Raw genomic sequence first — 26,543 nt, 5'->3', positions numbered from 1 at the left:
TCAATGCCTCTCCATCCCCCTGAGAGGTCGCTGCCGAGAGGTCCGAGGTTCTGCCTTCCCTCTAGGGGCTGAGCGCACTGTCTCCACACTCAATACAATGGAGTAAAAGATTAGATCCAGGAATCAAATTCAGATATCTCATGTGGTGGAGGATCACTAGGGCTGGCAGAAACGTCGATTTTAATCAAAAGCAAATAAAAAAGTGAGCCATATGAACTTTCAGAAGGCTGCTGTGAGCAAAATATATATATACAGCTTTGCTCTAAAAAAAAAAAAAAAAAGGCAGCTCTGTCTGTACTAAGATGCTTGATATTGGCCACATCTGCAGAAAACTATCGGGCTTGAGTCACTCTCACTGACAAACTGCATCCTCCTGCGCAGCAAGAGAAGGTAGGTCCCTGGGAGGGCTCACCCCAAGGAAGAGCTGGCAACGACTGCGCCATGTTCTTCCAGTTTGGGGGGGGGATATCCCCAAAAAGAATAAGCTCCACAGGAATCACTCCAGAAGAGGCTGAACAGAAAAGTGCTGAATTGATACCTCTCTCAGTCATCACCACCCACTTTTGGGGTGACAACAGCTGGCTCCCGCCTCGCCAGCTCAAAAGGGATTCGGTCTGTACCACTGCAATCCTACTCCGCCGGAAGCTGACCTTCTACCACTGGAAACCCTGAGCCAGAGTCTTTGCCAGCTTGATGATTCAAGCCCATGGTGCTACACGCTTTCAGCCATCAGTTCCTTTTTAGATCCCTACACTGTGTTTCATTAGCAACTTAAGGAACTTCCTTATCAAGCAGAAGTTTGAAAAGAAGGGGCAGCTGAAATCCAGCCAAAAAACAATTGTTTTTGTTATGCCACTCCCCTTGCCCCCCCATTTTGAAAGAAATGGGTCACATATTCCCCATTTACGGGGGAGGGGAGGTTGTTGGTTAAAGCTTTTTGGAGCCAAACTGAAAGGCAACGTATAAGGTGCTGTCAGTGACAGGTGAAAGTAGATTTACTTACCATAGGTGTAAACTGAGGCAAAGGAGTCAAATTGGTGCAACATGCATGTCAAGGAGCAATATGTTTAAGTACTTAAACTTATACCTTCTTACACCCTCCTGCTAGTTGCTTTTCATGCAATACTCTTTCTTCTTGGGGGAGGGATAGCTCAGTGGTTTGAGCATTGGCCTGCTAAACCCAGGGTTGTGAGTTCAATCCTTGAGGGGGCCACTTGGGAATCTGGGGCAAAATCAGTACTTGGTCCTGCTAGTGAAGGCAGGGGGCTGGACTCGATGACCTTTCAAGGTCCCTTCCAGTTCTAGGAGATGGGATATCTCCATTATATTTTCTCTTTTAGAGTGGCTTTCTACATGCAAGTTACATCATCTTGCATCCTCTTATTGTCAGTGGGCCAAACTCCACAGTGATGTGTGAAGAGGTATAAGTAGCAGCCAAAAGACGGTGTCACTAACAACAACTGAATCTGACCTTTTGATTTTAGTTAACAAGTTACAGCCTTGTTATAAAAACAGATACAACACTCTATTTCCTTCAACATCCCGTGTCAAAAGGCTCCACTTTTTGTGAAGGATGGCTGGAAACCATTAGTAACACCTGTCTCTGTAAATCATTTTGTAATGCTCCAAGGGAAAGATGCTAATAAATTGCACTGAGCACATTTATGGAACATTTGTGATTTTATCATTTACATGAACATTGGGGTGTTGGAGGAGACAAACCACTCTCTTTTATAGGATAGAAAACAACACAAATACTTTACATTTTTATATAGTTCCCATCACCTAAGAATTTTTAAAATATCAATTGATTCTTATAATACCTCTATGAGATACTGTAGACTTTATACCCACCTCACAGATGAGAAAACTAAGGCACAGAAGAGTGACTTCTCTGAGTTTACCCAGGAGAGTAAATGGTAGAGGGAAATGAAACCTCAGAGACTTGCCTCTCCCTATTGTACCCAGTTCCTTGCTCTACCCACTAGACAATATTATCTTCCCATTGACTTTTTAAATGTTTTATGAGAGCGTCAGAAAAACATACCCAAAATCTAGCGAAGAATCTCAAAATATTATCAGCACTGAAATACAGGATTTGATTTAGTTTTTGTGGCAATGTAATCCAAAGAGATGAAATAATCTGCATAACGTATAAAATTTTTACATAATAGCAAACCTCACTGTAACTCTCAATTCATTTACAAAGACAATTTTTCCTATTCAGCGCTAAGAGGAAAACATTGTATGATTATTTTTATTTCCCCGTGAACAAGTTAAGGTTTTGTACATTTGGATTCTCTACATGAAACTTTCATTCAGTTATTTTCCAGCATCACCTTACGAAGTGATTCGCTTCAGGAATTTTCAGGTGGGTCATGGAAGGGAGAAACAAACCAGGACATTATCTAAGCCTTCTGAAGCTCAGAGGTTTTCACTGCTCAACTGTTGTATCTCAGCATTACCATTTCTTCAACCCAACATGGAGTGAAGGCAGTTTGTGAATAATTACAACTTCTTACATTACTTCTCTATAAAAGCACTGCTCTAAATCCAGTAAAATGCTGGATACACTTAACACACAAGAAAATATTTACACAGATCCATAGTTTTTGACACAAAGATGACATAATGAAAATAAAGGGAAGAAACTGGGCCAAATTCAGAAGCAATATGTAATAAGAAAATATAATTTATACTCCCTTATGCTCACTCGGAGCCCCTTAGACCTTCTTATACATACTCTGTTGACGCATAAGGGAGCCTGAACTGATGTTATTTATATGCCAAAGAGTCAGAAAAGCTGTAAGCCAAATTAGAGGGCGCTGAAGTGTATGCATTCTTACACATTCTTCTGTTAGTTGTTTTTCCTTGATACACCCTCTCCCTTCTGGCGTTTCAGCTTTTGATTTATATCAGCTAGACCTCCTTTTATTCAGTGGGCTGAGTTCAGAGACAGTGCGTAAGTCAGTGTGACTCTAAGAGAGTCTAAGTTGAAGTAACAGAAGTTGGGGAAGCCAGGTGTCAAACACATCAAGTAGTCTCCTTGTGCACTTAGATTCAGCTCTGAATTTAGCCCTTCAAGTCTGCCAGTATCTCTTGCAATTAAATTAGTGACTCAAATTATAATAGTAGTTGCAGAGCCAAGACTTAGATTAGAAATCCAGAAAGGACCATTATGATCATCTAGTCTGACCTTTGGTATAACACAGGCCACAGAAATTCACCCAGTAATTCCTGAACCCAATAACTTGTGGATGGATCAGAGCATCTCGTTTAGAAAGATATCAAATCTTGATTTAAAGACTAAGTGATGAAGAATCTACCACACCTCTTGGCAATCTGTTTCAATAGTTAATTGCCTTCACTGTTCAAATACGCACCCTATCTCCAGATGAAATTTACTAGCTTCAACTTGCAGTAACTGACTTTTGATATATCTTTTCTGCTAAATTAAAGAGTCATTAAACTTGCTGGGACCCAGGGCTGAAGCCAAAGTCCAAGCCCCACCGCCCAGGGCTCAAGCCCTCAAGCTTCTGCACGCCCCAGGGCAAGGGGAGGGGGTCAGGCTTCGGTCCCCATTCTCGGAGTCTTGTAGTAAGTTTTTGTCATCAGAAGGGGATTGCAGTGCAATGAAGTTTGAGAAACCCTGATCGAAACCATCCCTGACAGGTGTTTGTCTAACCTGCTCTTAAAAATCAATGATGGAGATTCCACAACCTCCCTAGGCAATTTATTCCAGTGTTAACCACCTTGACAGGAAGTTTTTCCTAATGTCCAACCTAAACCTCCCTTGCTGCAATTTAAGCCCATTGCTTCTTGTCCTATCCAGAGGTTAAGAACAATTTTTCTCCCTCCTCCATGTAACAACCTTTTATGTACTTGAAAACGTATGTCCCCTCTCAATCTTCTCTTTTCCAGACTAAACCAACCCAATTTTTTCCCCTCATAGGTCATGTTTTCTAGACCTTTAATCATTTTTATTACTGTTCTCTGGATTTTCTCCAATTTGTCCACATCTTTTCTGAAAATGGCACCCAGAACTGGACACAATACTCCAGTTGAGGCCTAATCAGCGCAGAGCAGAGCAGAGCAGAATTACTTCTTGTGTCTTGCTTACAACAATCCTGCTAAGACATCCCAGAATGTTCACTCTTTTTGCAACAGTGTTACACTACTGACTCCTATTAACTTGTGGTCCATTATGACCCCCAGATCCCTTTCCGCAGTACTCCTTCCTAGGCAGTCATTTCCCATGATTGTTCCTTCCTAAGTGGAGTACTTTGCATTTGTCCTTATTGAATTTCATCCTATTTACTTCAGGCCATTTCTCCAGTTTGTGCAGATCATTTTGAATTTTAATCCTATCCTCCAAAGCACTTGCAATCCCTCCTAGCTTGGTATCGTCCACAAACTTCACAAGTGTATTCTCTATACCGTTATCTAAATCATTGATGAAGGTATTGAACAAACCAGACCCAGAACTGATCCCTGCAGGACCCCGCTCGTTATACCCTTCTTTGAGATCAACAATCCCCCAAGCCAAGGAAAATATCAGTTCAAACCCCTTTACACTTAGGGGAATGGTGGGGCTGTTGAGAAATATACCAAGGAATGCTCAGCATTTTTGGTTTGGACCAGCATGTAAATGGATTTATCTGGAGTGGGATAAGATTACATGGTTTGGGTAATTGTTTCTGACTCATACAGGAGGATGCATCAGATAATACACAATGTGTCAAGATACTGTTTCTGGTTGAAGAGGTCAGCACTTTAGTCTGTTACAGGGAATAGTGTTTTATATAGTCTGTTTAAATTGGAAAATTATTCCTGGATGACTGTACATCTTACTGGCTGATGGGGCTGGAGTATCTAATCCCTTTCTTGTGACAGAGATATTACACCTGGATAGAAACATCTGCCTGCCAGCAAGGTTAACATCCCATTATTATTCTCCTGGATTAGCAGCTGGTCATTTGGGAATTTTGCTTTGTAAGAAAGGGTACGGGCTTTTCATGCCAACTACTGACAGCCGAATATGTACGAATATGTAGTCACTAGCTAGTGTATCACCAGAGCGTATAGGAACAGATCATTGTTAAAGTCTGCACTCTCAAAACTCTCAGTACTCTGCTTTAAAACCTAATTTCATAGTAATTTCAATAAATTCCTGGAGTGTGAACAAATAAAAAGGCAAAAGAGTCTCACCTAGACATTCATTTTAATTTAATTATGTCAGTTTTCTGTAAGAATGTGTTCTTGTCTGTCAGGATTTTTTTTTTTTTTTTTTTTACAATGGCAGCATTCCATATGGCACAAGGCTACAGAACATATTCATGCTTAACAAGGTAAACAAGAAAAGTTAGCTTTATAATATAGTTTGGCATTTGAAACACGATACAAATGAGGCCTCATGAGTTTGGAGCGAATGCACTTCCATTCCAATAGGAAGGCCAATATTCACACATCTCAGCCAGATGAAGGCTAAGGGATCACAGGATAATTACACATGCTGCTAGGGGCACCTCTTATGGTAGAGCACACGAGCTTTACACCTCCCATCTAAGGGAGTTTATGCCTCTCTTCCATCTTGCTTTCTTCTCATCATGAGACAAATTTATACAACTGGAAGATCAGGGCAGCCTGTGCTGAGCTGAACCTGTTCTACAGTGTCCCGGTCTATCTATTTGCTGCCTCTATAAATAATTCCATCTCTTGCTACTCCTGCACTTAGGCAACTCTGGCCTTAAGATGTACTTGTGCTCTGAGATGCACTTGTGCTCTTTGCACTGGGTACACACATAAGCCTCTTGACCTCCAAACAAGTGGGCATATCTTCTGCTAGTCTTTTACCTCCATCATTACACTGGGATCTTCACTCTCGGACTGCATTTGTTTGAGATAGGGATTATCTTTACATTAGAAACTAGAGGTGGAGGAGGTTGGTTGCATTTGTTGGTGGTGGTGGTTTGTTTGTTAATATTTAATTTATTTAACAAATTGTATTCGCTTTAGACTATTGACAACTAACTGAGCATGCGCATATCCGGTCAGTGCCGCTCACTCTGTGCACGCTCTCAGCTCAAGATTAGGCCTCTCCCTATGGATCTTTCCCAGTAGAAGGCACAAAGATTTTGCTCCTTTCACCTCCACAGTTACTATCAATCGGCTGGTCCTAGCTATGACTCACCACTTCAAACATTTGCTGACTCACAGTCTTTAAAGAGACTTCTTCAAAGAACATAGTTAAATTAGAATGTATGGGCCAAACTCTCTGCTGGAGAAAAAGTCATGCAGAAATTGATCCAGTGTCTTTTTCATAAGACAATAAAATACACTCCGCTTTTTTAGTCATTCTTTCTGTTTTAATCCTAATTAGCACAGAGTTCTGTATTACTGAAATATACCTTAATGGCCTGATTTTCAAAAGTGCTAGGCACATAGTAGTTTCCATTGCTTTCAGTGCGTGCTCAGTATTTTAAAAATCAGGCCATTTATTTAGGTGATGAAATATGTCGACAGGAGCCTAATTTCAGGCACCCGTTGTTAAAAAACTTGACCTAAGTATTTGATCATTTATTCATATTATACCTGGAAAGAGATTCAATAGTTATCACAGTAGCTACAGAAAATGTATTTCACTTAAAGTCAAATTGAGGATTTTTTTTTCCATACACAGAATTGTCAGCTGTAAGGTGTTTGATCTCTGTGATGCCGTTTATCAGATTTCACTGGCATTGCACTGGCACTCTAGAAAGCTTTGTTACGAGCTGTATGTAGGCAAAAACTCAACGGCAAACATTAATGGCCTTGAGATAATTCCCTTTTTTAAAAAAAAATCACATTCTGTCTCTTTGTGAACATGGCAAGTGTTAATGTGTAATTCTCAGCAGGGATCAGATGGGGGAGGGGGGGAAAGGAAGTGATGCCTTTCCAAGTTTCACCCGCAAAATAAACTCCACCCATGTGAGCTTCCAAAATTAGACGCCACTCAATGTACACAGATGTCTTTGCATCAGTTATACTCAATTCACATTTTTGAATTTTTCTTTACAACATGGCAGTTAGACTGTCATTTAAAAAGAAAAAAGTCAGGTGGGATTCTGTACAGCAAGTCTGTACCTCCATAGAAGTGTCCATATGGGTGTATAGCTGCTGTTTCTAAGCCACAGGTTAAAAATGTATATTTCTAGACCAGGAGTAGTCAATTATTTTTTTGTCAAGGCCCAAATTTCTTGGTCAAGGTATAGTCAAGGTCCAGACGCCAAAGAAAATAATAATAAAAAACAATAATGATAATAATAAGTAAATAAAAAGATTTCGCAGTCCATTCAAAAGTGTCTGGTGGTCTGGAGTTGGCCCGTGGGCTGCCTATTGACTACTCCTGTTCCAGACCCTGCTCCTTAAGTTGCCACTTTAGAAATTCTAGTTAGCATGTATTCCTTTCCTCCTGCATCTAGAAATTCAACTGCCCCAGCATCTGTGATGATTTGGGGAACGTGTCTGTATAACTTACGAATTCTGGGTGATGTTTATAAAGTTATTGTTATGAAATGCTGTCATTTTAAATGCCTCTCTGTGAATGTGGAATTCACCATTTGCTGACAAGCCTCTAGCACAGGGGTGGCCAACCTGAGCCTCAGAAGGAGCCAGAATTTACCAATGTACATTGCCAAAGAGCCACTGTAATAAGTCAGCAGCCCCCCATCCCATTCCCACCCACCGACAGCCCCGCCGATCAGCGGTTTTGTGGTCTGCAGGAGGCTCGGGGTGTGAGGAGGGAGGAGCAAGGGCATAGCAGGCTCAGGAGAGGGGACAGGAAGGAATGGATTGGGGGCAGAGCCAGGGGTTGAGCAGTGAGCACCCCCGGCACATTGGAAAGTTGGCACCTGTAGCTCCATCCCCGGAGTCGGTATCTGTACAAGGAGCCACATATTAACTACTGAAGAGCTGCATGTGGCTCCAGAGCCACAGGTTGGCCAACCCTGCTCTACCAAGTACCCACCAGATCAAGGACAATGGAGAGTTGTTACAATTTAAATGACTGCCTGGTTAGGTGGAAGCACCTTGGAACTATGGATACCCTAAGGACGGTGCCAGAGGTGGGAAACCAGTTCAATCTAGTATCTCTGCAGAGGTCTGAGACAGAATGAAAAATTCCCAAACAGGACAAAAAGAGTCAGAAGTAACAAAACAGGGATTTAAAGAGGACTCACCGGGGGAAGGCTTTGGGAGGACAGGAAGCTTTGGGCAGGAGAGGGGAAGAGACAAGCATGATTTCATAAAGAGGTCGAGAGGAGGTTTAGCTGTGAGACCAACCAAGGTCAAATCAAGCTTGGGGGGGGGGGGGGGGGGGGGGGCAGGAGAGAGAATTTTCCATGGTGGTGAGAAAACTGAGGCAGTGAAATGCATGTAGGGTTTATTATTTTTGTCTAGATCTGTGTATTTCCCAGGCTACTAAGCAAAGAATCCTGTGCAAGTCCTTATGTGCTTGTGTTGTGTGTTACATATATCACAAGGCCCTGAAGAGGTAAACCCACAAGGGTGGAGTTCCGGGAAAGGGTATGCATACACCATATGGGAGCCTGAGCGATATTCACTGATCTATGGGCTAGACAGTTGGACTGATAGATCTCTGCTCTCAGGAGAAGGCACTAGACAGGCCCCAACAGTGTGCATAGAGAGATCAAGCCAGAGTCAGTGCCTGTACTCTGTTCAAACTCGGAGGCTTAAAACACACAGAGATTCAGCGTTTAGATCCCCTCATGGTAGTCTGGTGAATGTCCATGAGCGGGATCTTGACTACATCTGTGATACCATCCGTGAACAAGATCTGACAACAACAGTCATCATCAACTTTTAGTTGTAAATCTAGTCACTTTTTTAAAAGAATGGCAAAATAGTTTAATTTGCTACACCTACCCCTGAATCCCACTGCTAGTTTTTGTGGTGCCATATCACAATTTTTTAAAGGTATATATTATTTCTGTCCCCCTATTGCTGTATGAAAGGCCCACACAGAAACAGGACGATATGACTACGGGCCAGATTCTGACTGAGTAGGCTCGTTGATCTCAATAGTACGAGTTGGGGCATAAGGGTATGAGAATCAGACTGTGACTACAAAGAGAAACAGTCAAACAGACTCCATGCACAGTGCATAATGGAAACTAAGTGGGGGGGGAAAGCAGAGACCAATATTTCTCCAGTCGCTTTCCACTCCAGTAACCTTAGGTGTTGTAAAAAGAGTAGGTAAAGAAATTTCAGACATAACTGATTTTTAAATAGACTGTGTCCCCTTGCCCGAATAAAGGCTATGTAGGAATGAAGCCTTAAACCTGAAAAACTCCAAATGTTACAAAACGTCTGTCAAGCATCGCAACAAAGGTCCCTGTGAGCACATCACCACAGCGCTCTGCTCTCTACACGCTGGCAGCCCAGGTCAAGGTCTCTGCCCAAATATTCAAAGCCTTCCATAGGATTAGCTCTACCTATCTCCGAGATCACCTCTTCCACTGAAACACCAACACAGGGAACTTATGAATGCAGGAGACTGGACCTACACCCATAGGAGCTGGACCTAGACTACAGAACTCACATCCAGATGAGCTAAGAATGACTGTGCAGCTCACCTTTTCAGAATTACCCGCTAGAGTCATTGCTTTGATTTAGCTTTCCTCAGTTCTTCATATACACAGTCATGCAACACGCCCACTCACACAAACAAAGTATAAACTAATCAAGCTATTTCTCTGACAGACTGAAAAGAAAAGGAGGAAGATAGATTGTTATTGTTATTTCTCTTTGAAATTACTTGGGAGGAGCTGAGATGCTACAATGATGGGAACCATGTAAATTCCTAGACTAGATACACAGACAGATTATAGAGACAGATTAGCTACATAACATTAATATCCTATTGTACAGAGCTGAATATCAATCCAGTTTTCAAATCTCTAGTTTACTTCTTTTCATTTTAAGCTTCCTGATCTTATTTATTGGCAAGAACTTGTTCCTGCCGATTGGATTAACTTAAACATTTACTTCTACTTTAACAAACAATTCTATTTATAGAAAATACCACGTTACAGTTTTTGCAAGTTGACCTAACTCTTTACTACACATCCAGTGTAAAAATGTGTAACATTTGAATATTCTCCAGTCTTTGTAACAAACAAAAGAGAAGATAATCTTTGTGCTTCTTTCTAATTCTTTTCTTCAATAGATCCCTTATCTCAGATTTGTACAAAACATAGCCAAACAACTATCATGAACTATTTGAAAATGTACTGGTAGGTTGTTAGTAAAAGGTCAAGTTACATTTGGGACAAGACAATTGTGCTTTAAAAATGTTAGTAATATTTGCCAACATTAACCTTGACACACCTGCCTAAATACCCCAACCAAAATTAAAAAACGAAATAAATATTTAATAAAAACTGAAATTCCACCTAAAATAACCAAAAGAAAAAAATATTTACAAAAAAATCCTACTAAGCAAATTTTTTTCCCAAGAAAGAGAAATGCCAGAAACTCTATGAAGCACTAGGGACCTCACTGTTGCTATGAATTGTAGGCAGACAGTGCAAGATACTATAGCAATGGGCAACAGTATAAAATCCATAGATAGATTAAATAGATCTCCTCAGGAACAAACTCCTTCCCATGAGCACTTGCAGAACCAAGGCTTAAAATGAAACAAGTATTTTTCTGTGCAGTAGTAGTTTTTCATCTCTTAACTCTCCGTTCGTTGCAATATGCTCACAAAATGAAATTTCTTTCCTAAGGACCAGATTCTGCTTGTCTTATTCATGCTGAGTATCTCCTCACTCCGTTTCCCAGCTCAGTGATTTCAATAAAAGTACTCATGGAGTGAGGGTATGTCTTCACTCCATGGCAGCTCTCCTGTCGACTCCTGTACTCCAGCTCAGCGAGAGGCGCAGAGTTATTCACGTAGCTGAAGTTGCATACCTTAGATCGATCCCCGCCCACCCATCCCCAGTGTAGACCAGGCCTAAGATTCTGCCTAGTGTGAGTGTGTCAGAATATGGACCTAAGGGAGAGATAGCAACAGTACAAAGTGTTGAAAATTTGCCCAAAATGAAGGTTTTATAAAAATAAGCTTTTACAAAACACTAAAAATCATCCCATTAACTGTTTTTTAATTTCAGCTGATTTTTTTAAAAACCATTCTCCTGTAGCATTTGCAACCCAAATACACCAATAAGACCTGTCTATAAGACCTGAATGTGAAACTGGCCATTCTATTTCTACTATCCAGGCAGAGTAAAATACCAAAGGTAAAACACACCGAGTTCAAAGTAAATTAGATATTTAACATTTCCATGGTGTAAATATAAAGTGCTATTTGTAACACAAATAAAGCCACTTGCGCTATTTTTTTTAATCAATACATTATTTTGTAATCTGACAGCATGTCTTTACATGGGCCTATTCTTTCTGCTTTTTTTATTTAGGTTTTCTTTTAAAGAAAAAACATATTTAGAATCTGAGCAGTTTTCCCCAGCAGTTCTAGCACATATAGGAGCTGCTGGCGACCAGTACCTCTGACACTCTGGCCCTAAGCCAGTGGTCTCCAAACTTTTTTGATTGCGCACCCCATCAGTAAAAAAATTTTGAGCATGCCGAAGCAAAAGAAAGAGAAAAAAAAGCGTTCCTCCTGCCGCGCACCCCACTTTGGAGACCACTGCCCTAAGCTACTGTATGTGACAGTGTCCATTTGAAATTTCAGTTTAATATTAATCTCTGGCCAACTTGTCTAGCTGCAAAACCTACAAATCTTTCCCTCCATCTGTATTATTGACTTTTAACAGCAGTGAACAATTCCAGGGAGGATGCCTACCCCAAAATACTATAGTCCTAGTAACACCAGGCACAAGTTTGACAAATCCGGAGTATAACTTTGAGCCTGGAGCTGGTTTCTTTTGCTATTGCACAGAATGGTAGTTGTGGACCTCTTGTCCATTGGGTGTTGACTTGCTGTCTCGTATTGATCTCCTTTGCTAGGCTCCTGTGCCCAGCTCCTTTTTATTCAACATGCAAGCAGCCCAGCAAAAGCTGCTAAAATCCCTACATCTGAAGTGCTGGCATACTGACACAAGGTGCTTCAACGAGCCAGATTTTAGCTCATTTTTTTTGGCTGCCAGCATATGGAAATCAGCCAGAAAATGAAACATGGGAGACACAACACAAGTGAATAGAGCTAAAGGAAGTAGTACAAGAGAAGGCTCAAGTGAAGGAGGAATGGAGACGGCTGTGGAGGCAGACACACAACACGGGGTTCAGGGGTGAGGAGGGAGAGACACAACCCAGTACCTGATGTGGAGCGGTGGACATATATATATATATATATATATACACACACACACACAGCCAGGCGGAGACACAAAATACCCTAAGGGTGGTGGGAGTGGCTGTAGCAAAAACAGTAGGCAGCATTTGGCTAGTGGATAAGTGGACTGGGGATCAGTACATATGGGTTCTATTCCGCCCTCTGCCACTGACTTGCTGTGTGCCCTTTGGCAAGTCACCTCTCCGTGCCTGTTTCCCCTCTCATCCTTGCAGGTCTTTCTTATTTAGACAGTAAGCTCTTCTGGGTAAAGACCGTCTCTTACTCTGAACAGTGCACAGTACAATGGGGCCCCAATCTCAGTAGGTGACACTGCAATACAAACAACAACATGAGGCAAGGGGGAGAGGAGAATACAACACAACACAAGGGCCAATGAAAAAGCACTACAGATGAAATCACGGCACAAGCACAATAACATACAGCAGAAGCCCAGGAGCAGAAAACAACAAAACATTGAAGCCACTACAAAAGGAGGGGGGAAAGAAAGGAGGAAGACCCCATAAGAACATAGGCCTGGCAGATAATACCTATCACAGAGGGTGGACATTGATAATAAGCAAGATGGGGGGAGGGAGGTTTTACACTCACTGCACACCATCAGAGCCTAACTCTCATGCACCAGCATTTTCTAGGTCTGTCACTGTCTCCTAATAATCTCCACACTCCCTATTCCCTTTGAAGATTAGTGAATATTACCTAGTCTGAAGAATCTTGCTGCTATATAACACACACCTCCAATAGTGGACTGCTGTAATGCTCCAGGGAATACATTAAACTCTCCACAGCTTCTAACCGCGTTCGGATTGATTGCCACAGCCCTTCCTTGGCAAGCAAAGAGGAGTCAGGTCCCCCCAGTACTTCCCTGCTCAGACTGTGATACTGGCTAGGAGCAGGGGCAACTCACCTGATAACACTCCTATAAAAGCAAATGAGTGAGAAAGGGATAGACAGGAGTGGGGAAAGGGACGAGCACAACTCCACTCCTTGCTCCCAACTTGCCAGTCACAGTAGCTATCTGGGTGCAGAATAAGCTGCTCCACAAAAAAAGCCTGAGATAGCTTACTCCCTCCTTAAAATAAGGGAGGAGTTGGGAAGGAATTGTGACTGTCTTGAGGCACAGTCCCTCCACCAATCAGCTCCTAGAGCAGGGAAGCAACACGCCACCCCTTCCCCACGGCAGATTGTAAAATCACCATCTAGCTCTTGCTAGTAAGCAATGGCATTGCAGTGCTGCTGGAAAAAAATCAGCAATGAGCCACTCTTGTTTATATTACATTACCATAACTAAAGCAAAATGCTGGGATCCATAGATTATAAACATCTGTCTTAAAGTCCATTTCTCAGCATTCATATAATGCACGTCACACCCATTCTGAACAAGCTCATTTTGAAAATTGCAGCTACTTCCAACAAAATAATAAATGAAGCACATACTACGTTGAAGCCAAAATGAAAAAAAGCACCACCAACAACAAAAAACAACCCGAAAATAAATCCTGGCAAGATGCATCGTATTTGGAGCATATGACATGGAAGACCAGCTGGCTCGAATGAATAAGTATTTATTGAATACTATTTATCTAACACCTATCAGTAAATAACTCCTTTTCTACACCAAGTTGCCCTGACAATTAACAAAGTATCATAGCCATTGATAATTATCCTGAAGTACGACTCATCTATCATTGATCAAGAGCAATCCTAAAGTGACATTATCAAAATTCAGTACGTCTTGCAAAGACATTTGTCCCTATTATGACTGATATCAAAATCGCAGTGATACATTCGGGCTAATGAACGGAGCCTGGGACTGGGCACTAGTCACCTCTGCCAGTGAGATTCTATGCAGCTCCTGGCATAACTCGGACAGAGCAGTGGGCCTATCCAAGTGACAGCAGTCTCCCAGAGATGTCCTGCAGGTCACAGCGCAGCCTGGAATCTCAGCAATGGGGGATACTGCGACCCCACCCCCGTCATGCCTCTCCCATCACCAGCCCTGCATCAGGCAGTTCCCTTATGCTGAGGCTTACCCACAGGACCTCAGAGGGCATTACAGCCATCTTCCCCAGTGTCTCCACTGTGGAAAGTCTCCCCTGGAAGGAAGCATGGCTTTCAGGGCCCCTTTACACTACTCTGTCCCTTTTAGCTGGTGTAAAGGGACCAGAGCAGGGGGGTTGATCTTACCCTGCGTTTTGAACCAGCTACGAAAGTAACTCAGTCTCCGGCTTCAGATAAGCCATTTAAAAGCTACATTTTCAAAAGTGCTCATCTTGAGACACCTTGGGTCTCATTTCAGAGGTGCTGAGCACTCTATTAGTTAAGTTATGAGAGATCAGCATGTCTGAATAATCAGAGAATCAGAGGTCACTTCTGAAAAATTTGCCTTTAACTTCTCTGGCTACTGCATCCACACCTATAAAATGGGGATAGTATCACTTGCTTCTCCTCTCAGAATGGGTTGAGAGGATTAGCTAATGTTTGTACAACTCTCTGCAGATCTAAATCATGGTATCAAGCGAAGCAATTATCATCAAAGTGGGTCCATTGAGGGAAGAGCAAGGCAGCAAATGAAGGATACAAAACGTATTTCCCTTTCTGTTCAGTACAATTATTGTTTGAATTATGCTTGCACAAAACCCCACCAACCCACCTATCACAGTAAATTAATGTTTATGCTATTAGATTTAGACAATCTTACACTAATGGTTTTTCAAACCACAGGAAATTACACATTGCTCAGAGACAAGTGTATACAGTTATACTAATTCTGTAAAATGGCTGAGATAAATGGTTGAATCTGTCTGGCCAATGAGCATTTTAAAAAAAAAAAAGGTATAACAGCAATCTTCGAATTCAAGAAATGGCATCTGAGTCTCATACCTGCACTTATGAGGCGATTACAGGCACTTGAATTCACAATGAACACTGTTGGTCTCCTGCTAGAGCCAGAAGTCAACCAGATTTATTTTTAGTTCATCTGTCTTCGTACTTGATCCTACATACATTACATCCTAGAAATGGCACTGAAAATTACAAGCTGACTGGGAATACCTGGTTCACCTAATGTTTCTTTAGGATGTAAAGCTGCAAAACACAAAGAGAACACATACACAAAAGTCTGCGAGTCTGATGCTCTTCCAGGCAGAAAGCTCCCAACTGCTTTGCTAAAGGCCACAGCAATATGTCTCCTTTACGGTTATTTTCACGAAGGGTTGTTTAACAGTACTTACAGGAGCTCCACCTTGACACAATATATGCTCCTCTAATATAGCATAGGGGAGGCATTTAGATTATTAAGTCATGCTGAAAGTTTTGCCAATCTTTGAAAGACTCGGTGCTGCTGTCTTTTTCTGATGTCTTTCAGGTACTGTTTCTCACTCTTTGAGCGCTAAAGGTAGCTGTCATCAACACAGAAACAGACACAGACTTGTGTATGTCCTGTTCAGTTTTCTTTTCAGTACTAACCTTTCTTTGTCAAAACCATTTTAGAAGTACATATTTCATTTACAAGCTAAGCAAGTAAAGACATATGATAAAGTTCAATTACAGAGGTAGATTATTGGTCTGTATATCAGCTAAAAGGAATACAGACAGTCATGAATATGTGGTATTGAAAGCATTCTTGTTTTAGGCAATATCTGCAGTTCTGATCTTACATATATTTTAAAAGCTTGGCTATTATTAGGTGAAAGGCAGATATGATACTCCAGTATGAGTAAGAAATGAATGCCACAAATATGTTCATCTTTACAGAATTTCTTGTATAGGTCATATCAAAAATATTTTAAAAAATAAAATTTCATTTTCTACTCACAAGTACTAGTCCCCAAAAACATATTGTTGTGTGTTCACTAAAATTTGAATTGATATTTTAAGTTGTGTATTACCTTCATTAAGTATAAAATGATGCTCTTGAATCAGTCATGAAGCGCTCCAAACTACCTAATTCATATTTAATATTTCAGAGTTTGTTAAAGCTGGAGGAAGGGATCATTAACACAGTACACCTCTGTTATGAATCAAAAGAGATAGGGAGAAAAGGGCATGAACTCAGTAACTAGCTCCTAACCAATTCACAGCCATAAAACGAGAAGATAAAAATAAAAATTGTATTCCCCATTATCTTTACCCTTTTTTAATAGCATCCATCAATTTCCACATTACCAACAAGCTTAACTCATTTATAAGCATACTCCACAATAAAAGGTCAGACAAACTTGAGGCACAGGCGGGTAGAGCAGATATAAGGATTGCAGTCTTTGTCTGTGTAGTGAGATGCACTTCCTTCCCTATAAAGCAAACGCACTGGCAGCATCTTTTAAAGACAGCAATTCCTTCCCACCTAAGGAAACAAAGAAGTCACTCATATGTCTAAGATTTCCAAGACCATTTCTTCCACTGCTTGGCTACCATCAGCTTCCTTATTCTTCCAGAAGGCATCCGTGAGCACGTGGGGAGAGGGTGGAAATTACAACAAGCCTTTAGAAGCCCACCCTTATAGCACTATGAAATTAATGTAGGCATATCATTCTTGCTTTGTCTGTACTTTTTGCATCCAAAAGAAGAGCAGGAATGTAAACTAGGTGAGTTCCTGAAATCTAGGTTTAACTTCTTGCACCATAATTATGCATCCCAGTTTTATAATCCATTCGGACATAGAAGTATTTCAGGTTCTCTTGTCTCCAAGCCTTGTGGAACCCCTTCAACATGATTTTTCTTAATCTCAGCTTGTTTTCCAGGTCATCAATTCAATATCTCAGGGCTTTGCTGGCTTTGGAATTCTCTGTCAAAAGAGCATCTTCTCCATCAATAGTTATTTCCATATCTTCGATTTCCCTCTCAGCTTCCTGTAGTCTCGAGCTAAAGGTTACCAACTTCTTCGCCAGGAAGGCAACTGCAGCCTGCATAACATTGCATTTGTTCCTAATATCCACAGCTTGCCTTTTAAGCAAATCAAATAATATTTGATCATTCAGCTCTGCGCCTCCTGTTGGTGTGAAGCTGAATGCAGAAAGGTCAGACTCAGAGGCAGCATCAATACTGAACTCTAAATAGTACAGGGTGTTTGATCTTTAGATACGGCATCATGGAGGCACAGACTGTACAAAAAAAGTAAGGGGAATGAACTGAACAAACAGTTATTAAGAAAGACAGTGTCATTTTGCTACACCCATGAGAATCTCTCTACTTCATCCCTCTCATATACAAGACAAATTAGTTTGCCACGCGGAGCTTTGATTTACAAAGATTTACTCTGCTAAAGATGCCAGTTCACAAAATATGAACAAAGCAATGTTTGATTCATATTCCATGGGAAAAAAAATCTGTTAAACAACTTTCTTCTTAAATAAATTTTAATCATGCAGCAGTGAGGTCACTTCTACTATGTAACACCCTATAAATCAAAGCCACCCCACAGTACCATCCATAAAACACACGTTATCGAGAATCAAATGTCTGTACACAAGGAACCAAAAAATCAGAGGTCTCTACATCAGAACAAACAATCAATATGGTTTAAGACTTCCACTTATGATCTGTACCAATCAAGTGATCTGAATATGACAGATATAATGCAACAGAGGAGTGTTCGAGCAATTTGGGTCTACAGAATGTTATCTGCATAATTTGATTCAAAATTCTGTTAAATTTTCATATTTCAACACTTTTTGTATAATTAGATCATTCTTGATTCATAAATCGGCTTCGCCACAAATAAGCAAAAAGAGGGAAATTATTCACATAACTGTTTTTTTTAAAAATGGCAAATAACGTTTTACCATTTTGTATCTGAGAGTCAGAGAAATAATCCTCCGCCCTTGTTTGACAATGAAAAGTTGAAAATCTACCCACTTATAAAGAATGGTACATCAAGAGACTGTTGATAATGTTGGCTTGTAATGAACTCTAAAGACAATAAAACTAAAGAACCCACCTGGAGACTCAGACTCTCAATTACTGGGTAAACTGAGTGAATGCTTTGCTTCACTTGCATATTTAGAGATGACCATATCATCAACTAAGATCCTCACAAGATAAATACAATATTGTGGTATTCTCAAAATGATGGCATTGAATTCTGATTAGGAAATTATGGAACTACAAGTCAATGACAGATCTTCAGGCTTCACCCTGTTCCTTCCTTTAGTAACTATGATTATTCTCTTACATAAAACAATGAACATCATTATATGCATTTAAAACAAGAGACAACATGCAAGACATCATGTATTGTAATTATACTTCTACATGTATAAATCATACCTCAATTGTGGGAGAGAAAGAGCCAGACAGACAGTGGATAAGCAGCAGAAAGCAGATGCTATACAAATATAAATTAAAGTACCGGTAATATAAAATAAATCCATACATCTAGAGACGAGTCAGTATGTAGGATCAACGTGAGATTCAGTTATGGTTTTGTGAGGAATCTATATTTTAAAAAATGTATTTGGTGCTCATCTATAACACGTTGCCATAGAGAACTGTACATGCTTTCTGGGCATCATCCTGCACCATTTAAGTTAATGAGATTTTTACCATTGACCTCACTGAGAGCAGATTAAACTATATATTTGTAAATCTAGTTAAGCAATATAATATATAATTTTAATCAACTGCATACGAAACTCAGTATGTTATTTTCTGCACATACAATTCTTAATCTGACATATTTTGTGTTTGTGCTGAGGGGATGGCTCTCTTTATAAAAAGATTTCTTTCTAAACTTCTTTCCAGCACTCAATATTGTCTGCATGTGTGTGAAAGCAATTGCAAAACATAGCTACGCAAGTACTCACAACATGTACTGTGACAATATATGAGTAAATCACTGTTCTCAGTTTCCCCATTCTGCCCATCTGCAGTCTTTTGGTATGGAACAACTATATCATAAAAGCGCCTATTCACACATGCTTTTGATATTACACTATTTAATCACATACAGCTGTAGCTTACGAGACTGTTACAAAACAAAATTTTAATGTAGCATTGGAAGCAAGTTCTGGAGAAACATCAACCACTTTTCTCTACATACACTTTCTATCATTAAAAGATTTAAGAAAAAACAAAAACAAAAAGCAATCAATAATAAAAACAACCCACTCATTTAAAAAAAAAACTGCTGGTCTTACTGGAAGCTTCAGAGTATGCATGTTTGTAAGTGAACTCCAAGACTCTGCCAGAAGTACTGATAATGTCAGAAAACCTGCTTAAAATTATATCAGTGCAAAACCAACACTATCCAGACTCCTTAGAGAAAGACCTGAAATGAACTCAGGCATTTATCTTTGTACACAGTTTTTCTTATCTGGTTTTTAATTCACAGAAATCTAAGAGCCGTTGATCTGATGATTTTTTTTCCAAGATATCTGAGTTAAAGAGAGACATACATCATCTTGTCTATCTTACTCTTTTAATAAACACAGATACATAAGAATAATTTTAAACACCACTGTTTGCTTTTAGATATGCACCATGTATGAAATACTGTCAATAATATATAATAAGTTATAGCAAGATTTTTATCACCTGACCTGGCAAACATGTACCTTTTCTCATGTGAGTAAAGTTATTCATGTGTGTTTGCGAGATACAGCCCCATGACATACATAAACCTAGAAGGATTACATTTTTGTCAGTAAATGTCTATTTCATTGTACCAGCAAAACCAATGAAACATATTTCCATTGATGATTGCCTATCTCTAAATTTTGGTTATATAAGAAAAATGCTGCTTGAGACCTTATTTGAGTTTGATTTAAGGATATTCACTTTGTATATTTTGAGGTGATGTCAACAATTTGTGTTTTAATGTTTATAAAGTTTTAGCTTATGGATCCTCAATGTCTACTATGATTAAATAATTGTCTAGCCCCTCCCTCTGTCTGACCCCTCTCAGAATTTCCTGCAACTGTGAAAAATTTAAATCAATATTTTTTTAAATGCTGAAAAATAAACATTATCCATCAAAATTATAAAAACAAACACTGAATTCTGCCAAGCCTAGCCATACAGTGAGGTCCTGCTTTAAAACGGGGGGAGAGGGGAAATCTCATCTTACTCTCCCACTTTTGTGTTTTATTTAAATAGATTCACACTGAAAGGAGATCAACTAAAATACAACATCATTTGAAAAGAATAGCCTTTTATAGCAACAAAAATATTTTTAACTTAAGAATGTGTAAAACTATATGGTAAGTAGTACTGAAAGACAAATAAGCATGTGTGGTTCTGATTTTCTAGGGAGGACATAATTTTAAGCTTTTTGATTATTTAACACAACGGGCAGCATACCAGGGTTAGATATTAACACAGTCAAAAATATAATCAGTGTTCAAACAATATTTTAATTCCATTTAAACAACTGCATATATCTTAAAGACACCTGTCAGAGAGATTTTTTTTTAAATGCTATAATGTACTGAACCAACCAAGAGCTAAGTACATACAAATTTCATTCCCAGAAACGTATTTCTCTATTTGCAAGTGTTTGCTTTTACTTTGGCACTATCACACAGGCTCCAGCTAGACTTTTGAGCCCTGGCGGCAGTCCAGGTTGCAGATGGCTGAAAATGCAGCCTGAAATCAGTGTGCGGTTGATGAATTACTCCTTACACCTGACCCCTACTTCACACCAGACACCAAACACAATCTGAACACTACCAGTCAGAAAAAGCCCTGTCAGGCATCTTAGTATCTGGAACTCTTTCTTCTAGGCCTTCTGTATGTCCAGATGGCCCAAAGTGGGGAATGCAATAAACTGGCTAAACTGCAATGTGAGTGAGAAAAGAATTCTGGCTTGGTGGGTGCAAGGTAGTGGAGAGACATGGAGAGCTGTGTGTGGGTTCTGGTGATTTGCTTTATAAATGAGGCTGATACAGGGGAAGAGGAAGTGTTCCCTCACACACAAAATTCAAAGCAGTTCCTGACTTGCTCAGACCAAAGAATGTCTTAAAAATGGAAAAAAGGAGAGAGAATGAAGGATTTCATTCTTTTAAAAAATGTTCATACCCAAAGTGACTTTTAAAAAGTGTACCGATTTCAGCAGTACACTTGCTTGAATTTCCAGGGCTTCTTTCTCAAGTTTGTGCAAACATTGTCACACATTTGACTCGCTTACCAATTCATTCTTTTTCATCCCCCTTTTTGTTCACTTTTCTCTTAACAGTCATGCCAGACGGGTTTTTATTCACACAGATGTTATGAAATGGCTGTTCTTCCTATTACACATATGTGCATGGCAGGGTGTTTGCACACTGGTATTCACTACTGGTGCCACCCTCGGTTTCAGCCATCCAACCAGGAACCGGAGCGAATACCATGTGATTTCGTTGACCAAATACACACTATGAATAATAAATAGTGACTAGACAAAGATATAGCAAAGCAAATAGTATACAAAAAACTGGTAAGCTGAAATATATTCATATAAAGTGCCGGTCAAACGATTGTAAAAAATAAATCCAAAAGAATCCATGTCTGTCCACAGGTAACAGCAAACAGAAAATGACTCAATTTATTCAATGCACTGTTTTCTAAGAATGGTCTTCCCAGTCTTAATTCTGACCATAAACTGCAAAGGCCAAAGGAAAGACACAAGCACCATTACTTCAAAAGATTCCATCAAATATGTAAAACCGTGTTGGCGAAATCTTTTTTTCCTCATGACATTCTTAATCATTACATGACATTTCACATCACTCAGTCTTTTCTTCCAATCTTATAAAAAAGAATTACACTTTCAGGCAAGAGATCAAAAATGGAAATTCAAGGATTGGGGCAAGATTAGGTATCATGATATTCTTATAAGTGAATTTCTACAACACAGCTACGTAAACTAGTTGGTTTCTTAGTTATCCCATCAACACACACACCACTCTAGAAACGTTTCATTGTCGAGCAGTCCAAAATAAAATCAAAGGGTTTCCTAAATTATAGGAAATAGTGTCATATGCATGTGACACGCGAACATATTCCTTCGTGATATTCTTTGCAGCAAGATGACGTGACGCCACATATTCCTAATTTATAACAGTAACAAAAATGTTTGATTTTAAATATAATTCATAACATGCTTAGAATAAGCAAGTTCTACTCTCAGGACTTAGCTAAGAAAGTTCAGACAATTCAAGCTAATTCAGTAGTGAGCCAGCGTCATGCCAGAAGGAAAAAAATACCTTTTCTTTCAATCCCTCTGTTTGTCCTTACAGGACATATTAAAGACATTATAATCTCCTTTACAAAACTGAACCTTTTTACTTTTTTGGATTATTGTGGGTTTGTCTGAAACAGTCATTGAAGAATTAACTTCAATGGTGGCATCTTATAATTAAGGTGCTCAACTAAATTGAATAATAAGACTGTGTGTTTCATGTTCTGCATGAGGCCATGTAACATTTGTAAAACTTGAGGCAATCACCAAAACATGTGGATCCTATTCTTCTATTTAAAATTCTTTAGCCCATATAGTTATTAATGTACACCATTATTGCTTAACAACATGTTAGCTATATTAGAAGGTACAAATGTGGACTCTAGACCTTGTGAACCTTATTCAATCCTGTACAAAACCCCTCCAAAAAGCTGTGCTACACAGTACTATTGTACTTCTTTCTGAACAGCTGAGATTAATTTACAGTGTGAGCAAAGCAAAAGCAAAGCACTTGATCTGAAAATGTGAGGAAAACATTTAAATTTCAGAATGTTGTATATTTAATGTCCTGTTGCTCTGTGCTTTAGGCATTGAACAAAAATGCCCCCAGAAAGCCTAAAATTCCTTTATATGATTTTAAATTAATGCATTCCCCCTTCCCTGTCTATGAATATCCAGATATGAACACATGTTTTCACACAGTTGAATTCTAAAATTTTGTTTAACACAATACACAGCATAGTTTCCAGAAAATAAAAAAGTTGTGAATTTCACAGAGTAGCTGAAATCATACAGTGGTATATTAATATGTGTTATCGTGATAGGCGTGATAACTGATACAGTTCTCTACCACATTATTTGATTACCCAAATATTGGCTTTAGACATACAATGCATCTAAATACTCTAAAATGTCCCAGGAGCTGATGGCTAGCTTTAAGGTAACAAAATCCAGATGCTGCCTGTCTGCACTACTCTAAACTCTTTAGGACTATAGTACAGAAATATATATGTGTGCGTTTATTTTATTATTTAGATTTGAGAGAGAAATTAATGCCATATAAAATTTATTATAGATTTGTAATATTATCTACCCTTGCAAAAATAATGCGTGTTCAAATATATATTTACACTCACACAACTTTTCACAAGAGTAGATAATTTTATACTCTAGAACACAATAGATAATTATAGATAATATATAATTAAGTAATTTTAGTTTATTCTCCAAAAGCTTCAGGTTAAAAAGTCATTGTGTGGAAAGCAGTTGTCACTTTCAACTGGATCAGAAGGTTAATTTCCCCAAAAAGCATATTTTACAAAATAGAAAGGGAAGTTAAAAAAACAGGACTGGCAAAATATAAGTGACATGAGTAAAAGAGATGGAATGTCCAGCATTTCTCATCCAGTACTTGAGGTTATTGTTCTTTCAAAAAATACCCATAAATTGTTTCATGTCTTTGGCTTGCCAGGTTTTGAGGAATGGCATCGGTCTGCATCCCCAATCCCCCAAACAGTTGAAGCTATAGCCAATATTGCAGTCAAGCTAGCAACGGGATGCTGCTGCTGCACAATACGGACTAAATGGTCACAAAGGTAAAATGCTATTTGAATCGACCTTGAGGGGAAAAAATGGTGAAACAATTACTCCCTGCCCTCCCCCCAAAATGGGCTGATCTCAGACAAAAATTCTGCACATTATAGGTAGAGAAAGCACACAGCAAACAAATGAGAGATAATCATGTTATGAATTACAAGGCTATAATCACATTGAGTGGTTCTGGTGTCATCACAACTCCAGCCAACCTTAGTCTCAGTTTTCACAATTAGTTAATTTATATAATGCAGGGGTCTGGCTATAATCGTTAACAGAAAAGTAATTTTATTGGCAAGGAAACGTAACTTGGCCTTTCAATAATAACTAGCTCAACATGTTTGAGACCAAAAGTAACCCCCGCCCCCAAGTCAGATGTGTCCTATGTGCTTAAATCTGCCATTTAAATTGGGGTGACATTTGTTTGGGGGGTGGAGGTTATTGGGGTTTTTTTGTTTGTTTTTAAAAAACAAGAACGTTAGTTCATTGACTCAAACTGTTAATCTATGGTTGTGAGGTTGCACTTCAGAATAGTAATTTTCTTTACGATGCCCTAACTGGTTTGCAGAGTTGTTTTTGTTACTGTCCACTGGTTGCAAAGGAGACTCTTTTGGGCAGCAGATTATTGTACAATGCCATTAGGGAAAAACAAAGCATGATTTAACTAATTAAAATCCAGGTGTCATCAACTTCATTCAGTCTTGCTGGGAGATGCAGACCGGCCTTCCAGAGCCACTGACATTGAAAAATATGAAACCATGTTTGGTGCTTTTTCTGACAGTAGCTACTATCTATTTCCAGCCCTATCAAATGTAACAGCACACAGCCAGATCATCCTCAATATTTAACGCAACATTAAAAGCAGTTCAATACATCAGAGAAAACGCCAAAAGATTTACAGTAGGTTAGCGCCTTGTCCACCCCAGAACCCCACAGCTTCTCAGACTTCACTGATTAAAAGTTTCGGTATCCACTGTCTCTTTGCTAATGGCAAAATGCTTTTGAACGCCAAATAAATTGCATAGATCACTGAAACAGTATTTGCATGCCTGATGCTGTCCAGAGCCATCTCCAGCCTATGCCATAATCATGTATACTTGCTTCAACAATATTAACCACATTTATTGTAGGGAGAGGGGAATTAAAGGGATTAACTAAAGATAGTAGTCAAAATAAAATTAATAAATAAGTGCATAAAGCCTAACCTTCCTGTTTCTGGCTATTAGCTCTGCATGATACTGAATTCAAGGGGAAAAAACAAACAAACAAACAAACAAAACCTCTAATTTATGCAACTCCACCATCCATCCTTCACTAAGTGTATAATGATATCATATTAGCACTGCTGGACAGGCAGGGAACTGCTGTACCATACCTTGGTTTGGAGATAATGAGGGTAGTAGTAAGTGTACTGAGGGTACATTGGTTGCTGTTCCAAGCGTTTGCCCATGTAGCTGGAATCTTTATCTCCGATGCAGGGAACTCGTTGACAGGGTGTAGTGCCCCAGGCCTTTCTTCCTCTTAAACCACTATTCCTGACAGTACTGATGACTGATGAGGCTTTCGAGACTTCCTTGCCTTCTACTGCTCACAAGGTCCAACACAGCAAGAATAAAAACAAAAACAAAATATAGATAGAGCTAAAAAAAAAAAAAACCTTGTTTTGTTTCCCCCCCCACGCCCTCCTGCACTCAGGATACAGCGTTTTCTTTCCTAGCCAGCTTGTCTGTAGTAATGTCAATTGCCAGTGTCTGTAGAAAAAAAGTCCTGTTAGAGAAATCAGCAAGACAGTGGAACTCCAAACCGCTGCAGACCAGCTTTTTCTCTCTCTCTTCTTCCTCACCCCAACCCCGCTCCCCTTTATTATTTAAAAAAAAAATTAAATAAAAAAGCAGCTTTCCACAGCCTACTTGCTGCTGCCCCTCTCACGGTGTGACATGGTGTTTAGGGCTTGTCTTGTCTTTCATTCAAACCCCCTCCTTCCAGCCGGTGTGGGTGGACCTACAGTAAGCCTCTCCCTCGAGAAGCAGACGCAGTCCAGAAGGCTGCAGTATTTCCTCCAAGAAGAAACAGCCTGCTTTTTTCAGCCCCTGCTGCAAGCAAAGTCCCGATTCCCTCTGCTGGCTATCTCGGAAAGCAAAGCAATTTTACAGCAGCGCTTGCTGGTGTAACTGAACCCGGGGAACTTCAAATACCGGCAGTGGATTCTGCACTTCACAAAGTCACAGAACAAACCAGCCAAACAGTAAGCCAGGAGCACAGAATACCTGAGACTCAAAGACATTGCTGCAAAGGATGAGCCTTTTTAAAAAAAAGCTGTTGATATTTTGTGACGCTGTTAAGACAAAGAAAGAAAGAAAGAACGAACGAACCCACAAGGTCACAGAGTCTATTAGGAGATCAGCAACAGATTCTCCAACATGG

At 39.6% G+C, this 26,543-nt stretch overlaps 1 protein-coding gene across 2 annotated transcripts in view; it reads right to left on the bottom strand.

Moving 5' to 3' along the window:
• The window catches only part of RBMS3 (RNA binding motif single stranded interacting protein 3), a 545,220-nt gene extending 518,994 nt beyond the window's left edge, over positions 1–26,226 (bottom strand). For both annotated transcript variants that reach the window (XM_034760833.1, XM_034760834.1), the window contains exon 1: positions 25,495–26,226. In XM_034760833.1, the coding sequence (XP_034616724.1) occupies positions 25,495–25,569 (75 nt within the window). In that variant the 5' untranslated portion in view covers positions 25,570–26,226. The remainder of the gene's footprint in view (positions 1–25,494) is intronic.
• Between the last annotated feature and the right edge of the window lie 317 nt (positions 26,227–26,543).

This window comes from Trachemys scripta, chromosome 2 (genome assembly GCF_013100865.1).
Source record: "Trachemys scripta elegans isolate TJP31775 chromosome 2, CAS_Tse_1.0, whole genome shotgun sequence".
Lineage (NCBI taxonomy): Eukaryota > Metazoa > Chordata > Testudines > Emydidae > Trachemys > Trachemys scripta.
Note: the sequence above shows the minus strand (reverse complement) of the source record. Positions and strands in the feature narration are given on the sequence as shown.